General features: G+C 36.8%; 1 protein-coding gene and 1 pseudogene across 1 annotated transcript; one reads left to right on the top strand and one right to left on the bottom strand.

Moving 5' to 3' along the window:
• Positions 1-1,051: 1,051 nt before the first annotated feature.
• On the top strand, positions 1,052-4,674 carry LOC125376990 (annotated as a pseudogene).
• Positions 4,675-6,356: 1,682 nt separating this feature from the next.
• Positions 6,357-9,832, bottom strand: LOC124128740 (ATP-dependent DNA helicase RecQ-like). The gene is made up of 5 exons (XM_048389747.1): positions 9,527-9,832; positions 8,591-8,867; positions 7,910-8,096; positions 7,084-7,615; positions 6,357-6,364 (listed from the first exon to the last, which is right to left on the bottom strand). Exons 1-5 carry the CDS (start codon positions 9,825-9,827, stop codon positions 6,357-6,359), a joined length of 1,305 nt encoding a protein of 434 aa, XP_048245704.1. The 5' UTR covers positions 9,828-9,832.
• Between the last annotated feature and the right edge of the window lie 825 nt (positions 9,833-10,657).

Raw genomic sequence — 10,657 nt, 5'->3', positions numbered from 1 at the left:
CCTTCATTATAGGAGATTTACATCAAATAAATAGTAAAGTCAAAGTGAAACATAGTAGAAAAAGCTCAACATGATTGTGTGTAATTTGACATTGTTCATATTCTTCCTTTTAATGAATCATTGAATGTCTTCTATAATGTTGCAGCTGTTGTCCTTGCTCAAACAAAGTTCATGTCACTCTATCAGACAAGTCAAAAGATCAGTTGCTGGACAGCTTTGTCAGTCATTGTGAGGAAGATATCATCAGATCTATTTCATCAGGTATGATCAATATGAGACATTTGTACATATGGAACGGGAAAGGGTAGCTTTTGACGAGTAAATGTAATGAGTAGTGACTGGTTAAGTGTTTATATTTCCTCCACAAGTGTGAAAGGTTCACACATTTATTATTTCTTCACAAGTATGATCTGTGCATAACAACAGTGTGTATATTTTTAATATTGAAATTTGATGTAATGAAGCTTTTGAATGGTAGTCTGAAAGATTAATCTTTTGACATCGGTTTGATTCCAGTCAAAGGCAAACACATTGAGAATCCTTATTCATTGCATGTATATGTATTTTGTGATTCAATGTCTTATTCTTGTGTAAAGATTAATATCTGTACTATCATACGTGTTGTTTGTTTTCTAACAACAAAATATATACAATTGATTACTGTAGTGCAAGTAAAAACATTATTACTTTACAAAAGTCAAGTTTTAGTATTGGTAACAATGCAGAGATGGCTTAAGCTTCCTTACTGACAGAAATACTGAATTGTTGACTTTGCAGTTACAGGGATCTGTTCTGAAAATCATTGTAATTTTTTACAAAATGGAAACTATAACATTTGTGTGCTCAAAAATTCATTTAATAGTCCATATATTTTACTGTTATTTTTTTCAATCATGTTTTTTTCTCTTTTACAATTGTTTACTTAATGTTTTTCAGACTCGAGAGCTATGACCACCACTGCAATTTTGGGAGAGAGCAATGTATGACTTGACTTTGTTTTGCAGGAGCTGATGGAAAGATCAATGGGCACAATCTTGATCTGAGGGTCAATACAAATGATATCAGAATGACCAACAAGTCCAAAGTTTACCACTTCTTTGCCTCAGATTTTGTTTTGGACCGTGTTAATGTGATGCATCTTCCAGATAATGCTCCAATTGGAAATACTGACCAGATTGGTCCAGATCATTTTCTCCCAAACCCTGAAGAAATTAAAAAATTCAGAAACTGCCTCAAAATTTTCATTGCAAGGAAATTAGTTCATAACATTAGTGGACTGTCTTGGATGAAAAGCATTCTTCCAGAACATATACCCCATGATCATCAAGAGGAAATGTCAAAGCGATCATCCATATTCATCCTTCCAATAATGTTGAAGAACGAGTCCAAGTACTCAGACTGCATTGGCATCATGGATGGTTATGTGGAATGGATAAACCGTTGGTATGCCAAAGCAGGAAGAGGTAATTTACTTGCTAGCAACATAGCTCACAATAATCAGAAGCTAAGACAGCTACAATCACAGTATGCAAATGTATTTGAAAGAGAAATTAATTACATAGGTGGAATGGATTGAATAATTCATTACTTTTCTCTCTATACAATGTACATCTGCTCCATAACATCTTTTTTGACAACAGCATTAAGGCAGTAGTTTGAAATGAAGCTTTGATAACCATTGTAAATCTTTTTTATTTACCAGTTTATTTTTTTATACAAACCAAGGAAATGACACCCATACTTATGTCGTTGCAGGATCAGAGTTAGAGCATTTGCAAGTCCCTGTTGGGGAGATCAACTAACCAGAGTTTGTCTTCAAGGGGCCAAGGCCCTAAGGGAAGGATGCCACACTCAACAGGAGAGATTTGAGCAACTAGAACCAGTTGTTGTGGAAATGTTTCACACACTACAGGACTTTCTGGAGGTATGGTTATTCATTGTTCATCTGGTTCATTTTCACATGTGATATCTTCTATGTAACAATCTCATGAAATTGGCTAATGAATACAGTCATTCCACAAAGGTAAGACATGTAATCGTGGGTATCAGCTGATAATGGTTTCAGAGATGGGGGGGGGAAACATTGTGTCAGTGTAAAACTTGCGTTTATTAAATATGTAATTAAATTTTGGGAGCCATGCATTCCCGTTACCACGCTAAAACTGAATTAATGCAATATTGAGGGGCGTAATAGTGAGGGAACATTATCTCTGATTCTCAGTTCTGTAGATGTAACATTTTACTTAATTTATTGGTTTGATTTTGGACAAGTACATTTCAAAATATGGCAAGTAAGACTGTTCGTCATACTTTCCCTTGGTCAAGTAACATTTTTCATATTCTTTTCAACCCCTGAAATGATTATTTTAACTGTTAAATATATTTCATGCTTCTGAATATGCTGCAAGGATACTCCAAAGTCAAGATACATGTTTGTGGAACTTGTTGTTTTAAGGCAAAATAAATGAATGATCAACCTGAATAATGAATTCAGATGATAAACTGGAAGTATTGATCAGTGCCAGTTTATATAAATGTGGTGTGCTGATAACTGATTATTAGTAGAGAATTATCTCAGAATTTCTTTCATCCAGAAACTTTGCAAGAAATTTCTAAAACTCGATAAGGGTACCGACAAGGGTACGCTATGTCACCTCAAGATGGTTATCCAGAGAACAAATGTGAATGGCAAGGTGAAGGTCAGATTTAAGGTATGACATAACCCAGGATGTCAAGATATGGTTTCAATATCATTTTATAAGCATTGTGTCACTAAGCCTTACAAACTAATCATGTTTTGCTTGGTTAGCTAAACTAATAATATATAAGAAAGCAAAGAACAGTGAAGAGTCAAATGTTTTTTATTTAACCATAAACCATTGTTCTATCGTGACATGATTTCTGGAGATTCAACTTGATGACCTCATATATTGGACAATGTTATTTTCGAGAGGGAATTGTCTTGTAAGATGTTCCCCATATATGTAGCTTGGCTATACAGATAAACAGGATGGCCGAAAAGTGGGCGAGATTGAGAATTGGTATTGGAAGAAAAGGTACAGACATTGTACGATAAACTCCCACTTCGTTTATTTCTAAAGTGATAAGAACTATGTACTGTGTGACACTGATGTCAGTTTTTATTTTCACAGGCCCACGAACAGTTTGTGGATGTTGTGGGTACTTCTTATCTCCTGAATCTGGCAATGGAAAAGTTGAACATGCAAACTATCAATGACAGTCCACATCACCCAGACATGCCCGAAACCATTAAGATGTGGCACAGCAACAAAAAGGAAGAAGTTTTCAACAAGTTCATGGATGACATCATTGACTCTGTGTTCATTCCACCACTGCAACAACAAGTTGTAAGCTTCCACATATACATACTTTAAATCTGGAAATTAATGCGTCTCAAAATATAACGACTGCCGACCGCTAGGCGAAAATGGTAATCAATATCAATAAGGCTCTTCCCCCACCCCACCCAGTGGAATGATACTTATCCTTACCTTAATCCAACCGAACAGCAAATAAAGTGTGCAATGAGACATAAATTAATTCATGCGAGCAAAGACCACTCGCCTTATTCGTATTTAATTCACACTTGCATTAATTTCAAGATTAACAGTATATATAACTCTTGAACAATTAAATATCTTGTTTTGCAGAGTGTGGTCTATACCACTAAAACAAAAGCTTGCATAATTCTGTTGGACTCTCTGCAGTAGTTAAACTGATGCACTTATCATCTGTTTTTTTTACAATTTTCAGACATCGAGCTCCAAGACAGCAGATATCAGTGTCATCATTCGAATGAACACCAGGAAACTAACCTTGCCCGTTGAGGATGGATGGATCAAGGTGACAGTGCACACACCAGGCAACAGATTCATTATTAGTGTATCTACAGGACAAGTGAGGAATGGGGTGTCCGTTACAATTCCTGGTCTCACCACCCCAGTTACCATACAAGAGGATGCATCAATGAATGATGATCTGCACAATTACGCTGTGAATTTCCTGAACTGGTATTTTGTTATTCTTGGCATGCAAGAGGCTACAAGTGAGGGAAACCGTGAACTTTGCAACATCGTCTTGAAATTCATGACACCACTATTTTATTCACACTCATCCCTGTCAAAATACATGACCGAGTGCCTGGACTACATCCTCAAAATAGAGGTCATGATGACTCCACGCAAGTCTCTGAAAGTTAGGGCTGCCTCTTTTGTAAATCCCACTGGCAGGAGAGGGCACAACAAAGCATCTGACATGCAAAAAGAGAATCAAGTATTAGTGTTAAAGGACTTGATCCGTGGATTAGGTGCAAACAAAACAGAGAAGTCCATAGTAAAGATATCTAAGGGAGCCCCAGTAGTTGAAAGTGTGGTGGACAATTTACTACTCATGACAGATACAACAAACTTCGTGTCAAGGCATCGCAAAAGATCGGAAACTGAAGATATTCTGGAAATTCTATCAGTACTGAAAAACAACAATCCATGGAAAGTAACACCAGGAAGAGACCTATCTGACTTTGCTGGAATATGCAAGTCTCCCTATACTTTCAATCTGGAATTGTTCAAGACAAGTGTTGCAAACACTTTGACAAGACTGAAGCAAGGGGTCATATTGCAGCATGGAGATTGTGAAACCGAAGACGAAGAATAATAAATATAGATGTGATCAGCCATAAGAGGTTTCCAATGACATTATTTCTTACTGCATTATCAAGATTCCTTACTTTATTATAACTTCGTAACAAAGTGTTGAGTATTTCCAGTTTGGAACACAGATGTTGACTTCATTGGCAATCCCTCATGCACAGTCAGTAAGATTGAACATTTGGTGGGTCTAGGTGAAAAAAGTACAAAGTTAATGGTGATTCCGGTTAGGACTTCAACTGTCACATCCTCCTTAGGAACCAAATTCATATATGAGTCATTCTCTAAAAAAGTAACATTTTGGCCTATGAAAAAACAACAAATCAGAATTCACTTTTGAAATGTTTTTATTGAGCTGATAAATAACAGCAGTTATTGAATATAAGTGTAAAGTGTGCAGGCTTAATATGTATTATAGTCAGAGGACAGTGATATTTTGGAAGGCTCTGGTACCAAGCTAACTTTGTCCTCAAAATGGTACCAGCATTTGTCTTTAAGTTTGCGTGTCCAGAAGAAACAATTTGCATTCCTGTGCTTTCCCATTTTATGCATACATTCCACAAAAACATCACCTTGATCTATATCTTCAACAGAACCAAGATATGATATGTTATACATAATGACAACATATTTCCCCAGGCATTCATTTGTATCAACTGGCTGGGTAATTTCCTTTTGTCTTTCCATCTATATCATCTGAACTTTGTACCATTTCCTTACTTGTCTTTTGGTGAATCTCATAATCATTCAGACTCTTCATTCTGTCAGCACACACACCTCCACTCTCATAGACAGTGTTTGAAGTGATCATGTAACATTACTTTCCTTTAGAGTTGCTAAATATGTTACATTTCTTAATCATGTACAAAGGACGAGTAAAATGAATAATTGTTCATTATTTCTCAACATGTTAAAAAGAATAATAATCCTAAAATGTCTTTGTCACTGAAAAGTGTCTGTGCTGTCACTATTAAAAGTCTGTGCTGTTACCAAAGATCTACTGTGCAGTGTAATCAGTGTTTATTGACCCAAATGTTAGTAATATTCAGATTTTCATGCAACGAGCAACCATACCAAATAAATTACCATTCATGTTTTCTTTGTCTTTTAATATATATATATATGTTGAAACATTTATTGAACACTATGTCTGTCCTGTCACTTTTTTTAAAGTGACAGCTGAGACAGTGACAGGAGAGACAAACTATGACATAATGCCAGCTTAGGACAATGACTTATCCCTTGCACTACAAAAAGCAAACTGGTTGAGTTCCATTCTGACAGTCGAATATACTCATAATATTTATTTTGTAAAATAACAATTATTTTCAAGAGCATATGGTGCCATGATAGTACTGGAAAGTAAGTGACCTGCAAAGACCAAAGGTGCAATTATTATTTGTATTTGTACTATCTGGTGACAGGACAGACGCTATTACTCTGGACAAGATTACTGTTGCCAAAAATAATGAATCCAAGTGGAAAACCAACAGGTTTCTGCTAGTTGTTAGCCTTTAATGGTGTCATTCTACCTTAATCACCGGGGCTTTGGAAAGTATTTGTTCCCAGAGACTTTAGACAACAAATTTCTGCACAATAGTGCACATTTAAGGTATTTTACTGGCTAACATAAGGTTATGGCAGTAATTTGATCAGTATATTGCATACATCTGATAAATATCTTCATTGTCAGGAATCTGAAAACAGAATTATGAGTTGTTTTCAAGAAAATTCATTCAGACTACAATTGTTAATCATAGAAACTTCAAAGGTTCTTCCTGTGGAGCATGTTGAGGGTTGAGAGTATAATAATTCTCTCATGAAAATTGTTTGATAGAAGTTGATGTCAAAGCTTGCTGGGCATGGCCATATCATACATTCTCAACCAGACCTCAAACATGGTCATACACTGTTTATTATCAGGTCACAACTCAGCTTATCCTGACTTACAAATACAGAATTATGTTCATATAACCATAACATTTTAGAAAGACACAACCAATAAATTTGACCTGACAATATCCCCGTCATGAGATACACATGGTAAATAGATTAAATGCCCACAATATTTCTTGATGTTACCATCCTTTTCAATCCAATGCCATATACAATGTATCTCCAGACAATTTAGCAAAAAACGACAATGACCTAAAACAGGGGACCACAATTGAAACATATGTAAACCCTGGTATCTTTTCAGTGTCTGCTCAAACATTGCATGAACTTGTTATTTCCTGATCATGTACAAGAAAAAAGCAAAACAATGTACATACAGTACAGTCTCTGAAAATCCTCATATACATTCATGAAAGGCAAGAGCCTTTCTTTGTTCTACAGTTCGAACAACAATGGTCAGAATCTCCATTGAACAATACTGAGTCAAATCCAAAGTAAGACCCTAGGTGTAATCTCAAACATTCTTTTGTGACACAATACTGCACCATTGCATCTGTCATGTCTTCACGGTTCGCTGCAATGTCACTTTTATTGTAAAACAAGACTGCACTTGAGGGTTGTCCGGACCTACCAGCACGGCCGATTTCTTGGAAATACTTTTCCAAGGTTGTTGGTGGTTGGAAATGCATCACACGAGCAATGCTTGGGGCATTCAATCCCATACCCAAAGCCACTGTAGCTAAAACAAGTCTTAATTTCGGACTTTGTTTCCTGAGCTCCTGAATAATGTGAAGTTTCATTGCTTCTGTATAGTCCTTGTTGAACTGAGCAAACAACCTATTCTCTGGAGTAGGGCAGTCTTTAGGTAAATACCCATCTTGTCCAAGGTATCTTGCAACATATTGGTAGGAATAGCCTAGGTCTGCATCATTGTTTATGTATACAATTGTGACTGGGAAATCGGCAAGTTTGGAATGCAACTCTTGTGCTAGAGGATGTATTAGGTCATCTAACTTGTCAAACTTCCTTATATTCGGCAGCCTTGATTTAACCTGTTGAAGAGAATGTATGTTTACTCAACATATTTATCATTTACACAGCACAGTTAATAGTTTATATCATTATATCCTCTGCACACACAAATTTAATTTGTAACACAATGTTACCTTATGACACAACACATTAACATGATCAGCAGCTGCTGGAAGTAATGGTAATAAATGCACCATTTCCAAATATGTATATAGCTCTTGTCGGATAATTGGTACAATATATACATAAACTATTCAGCATCACCATGCTCACTGTCAAGATTATTAGCAATTTCAATATATAAGTGCACTAACCTCAAGATATATATTTGGACGATCAGGGTTGATCGTAACCAATCCATGATCTGTGAACTGCAGATTTGAGGCAAGTGTCTTAACAGCAGCAGGTGTGGCGGTGGCTGTCAGAGCAAGGTGTGCAGCATCGGGGAAAATGCAGATAACTTCTGATAGCTTATTGAAAGCTGTCCGGAACTTGGGACCCCTGTGAAAACAGTGCATATAGTTATGTATGCTTCACATCTGTAGGTGAGGTGAAATGGGGTTTAACGTCACGGCCAAGATTATTGCACTTATATAGCAATGTGCATGCACGTGTATGTGTGTGTGTGGCTGCTTGTACTAGTCCGGACTGGTGCCGATTTATAGTGCTAGCACACTGAGATACCATGCCGCAGTTTAACATGAATATCCTACTCAGACACAGTATACTGACTCCGAGCCGACCAGTCCTTGTTTTAGCCCCTTAATGCCGAACGCCAGACAGGGTGACAACAAGTACCATCTTTAAACGTCTTTTGGTATGACGCGGCTGGGGATCGAACCCCGGACCTTCCGCTCTCCGGGCGGACGATCTACCACTGGACCACGGAGGCGGTCTCTTCACAATTGTAAATACTTATCACTGTGCTTAAGATTCCTTTTTAACATACATACTTGTAGTTATTTACAAACAGTAACAATAACACTATAACCAACCATTCAGATATCATGTGCACCTCATCAATGGCAACTGCACAAACACTGTCTTGATAGATTTTGGAACGCAGCATTGTTCCAACAGTCTTGTTGTTTACTAAAGTCTCAGGATGAGCATACACAAGGTTATATACACCTTTTCTTAAGTCAGCCATGCTGACATATACAGGTGCATGGACATCGGTCTCACTGGGTTCTCCATCACCCTCTTCTCGTTCATCATTTTCATCTCCTACAATATGTCGGGTGACTATCCTAAATGTGTTTCCAGCATATCCTGAAAGTAATATGGTTGAATTAAGTTTATGTCCTACGTGGCAAGGTAATTGATCAATTAACAAATCATAAAGCAAACAGAAGAATATGTGTGTATTTTTATTTGCAATGAAGTAATTAGTTGTTAGAAAACATCTATAATAATAATAATAATAATAATAATAATAATAATAATACTTAAACAAAATATGAGATTGAATCACAAAATAAAAATACATGTAATAAATAAGGATTTACGATGTGTTTGCCTTTGACCGGAATGGAACCGATGTCCAAAGATAAATCTTGCGGACTACCATTCAAAAGCTTCTTCATTACATCTAATTTCAACATTAAAATATATACACTTCGTTATTATTTCATCAAAGTATGAAGCCATCATACTTATGATGAAATAATAAATGTGTGAACTGATCAAACTGCAGTTAACAAGTGTATATAAGTCTATGCATCTTTTCATGATAGATCACGATACTATTTAAGCCAGTTCGATTTCTTGCTGATGCTGATGAACAATGAACAGTCAAGTTTTAATTTACGCTAATTAAGCCTTTTTCATGAACATATTACGGTTATCTGTTAGATTCTACCATAAAATATTGACTCATGTCAGCATTTCAAACATATAGGCCTATAGACATGACATATGTACCTGCTTACCTTGACAGTTCAGAAAACAGGCTTTGACCCCTTTCTCACATAGTGAGATGACTTGGTCCTGCATGAGTGAATTCAGGGGGCTGACGACGATGACAATTCCTGGAACTGGCCGATCTCTCTGGAGAAGAAAAGGCAAAAGTTGAAAAATGAGACTTTTCCCATATCCTGTTGGCAACACAGCTATGCAGTCACGTCCTGCGAACACTGTTTTTAAAGTTTCTTCTTGCTTGTCCTTTAATTTAAAACTGATGTCAATATTGTCTTTGGCATACGCCAACGCTGTTTCAAATTCAGCGGCCATTTTGCGTAATGATTCACACATATTTTTTCCCCTATATGTTATATATTCCAGATAATATTTAAAACACATCGGACTTAAATTAATATGAAATATGATTGAACAAATTTATCTGTATCTTGGGTTTATTTTTGGATACAAGACGTATGTAAAATCAAAAATTATAGCTGAGGGATTCTTTGACCGATGTACTTGAAGCCAAACGCGCTTTCTGATTGGTTTGTCGTATTTTCGCACATAACATTCATCGAGAGGGGGACGAGTCTTCTTTCAGGTTACGGAAAGGGCCGAGTGGTGACGAATGAGTGACATTCGTGTTGATTGCACTCTCCTACCCAGAGTTCCATGCGACCGGCAGCCAGCCAGCATAGTACCTCTGCCACAGGCCAGCGCCATGTGACGATTCGTCACATCTTTCACAGTCCATTCAAGATATTGCATCTGCTTTTCATCCGTTTCATGTTTGACAAGTCTACACATTTTCATGAACAAATGTCAAAGAATGGTTACGGTTCATTAAGAAAGTATCCTAATACGTGAAAATCTACTTGTTTTTGCGTAGTTATCCTTTGTTTACATTGGTTGTACGGCTCCACGTGCTGTCATCGAAGCCATATGGAGAGATAGCGATAGGGTCACTTTGATGCATAAATATATATTGTCATGCAACTCACTGTCGCAGTTGTAGTAGCATATCTATATAATTATGCAAAACAATATGTAAAGCGCCCCAAAAAACTTGCATTAGTCCGTTCTATACTGATTTCTGAAAAAGCGCGTTTGTTTACAAACGAGAGAAAAGTCCGGTCACGTGATATGCAAATTAGCCTGTG

The sequence above is a fragment of the Haliotis rufescens genome, unplaced genomic scaffold (assembly GCF_023055435.1).
Source record: "Haliotis rufescens isolate VD_foot unplaced genomic scaffold, xgHalRufe1.0.p SCAF_8, whole genome shotgun sequence".
Lineage (NCBI taxonomy): Eukaryota > Metazoa > Mollusca > Gastropoda > Lepetellida > Haliotidae > Haliotis > Haliotis rufescens.
The sequence above is the reverse complement of the archived record's forward strand: the minus strand, read 5'-3'. Positions and strand labels throughout refer to the sequence as shown.

What these genes read in the sequence shown, in the direction of transcription:
- LOC124128740 (XM_048389747.1), bottom strand. Translation starts at nt 9,827, where the DNA reads ATGGCCGCTGAATTTGAAACAGCGTTGGCGTATGCCAAAGACAATATT. An exon ending in GTGCACATGATATCTGAATG is followed by an intron (nt 8,097 to 8,590) that starts GTTGGTTATAGT and finishes CTGTTTTCACAG; the next exon opens with GGGTCCCAAGTTCCGGACAG. An exon ending in GTCCAAATATATATCTTGAG is followed by an intron (nt 7,616 to 7,909) that starts GTTAGTGCACTT and finishes TCTCTTCAACAG; the next exon opens with GTTAAATCAAGGCTGCCGAA.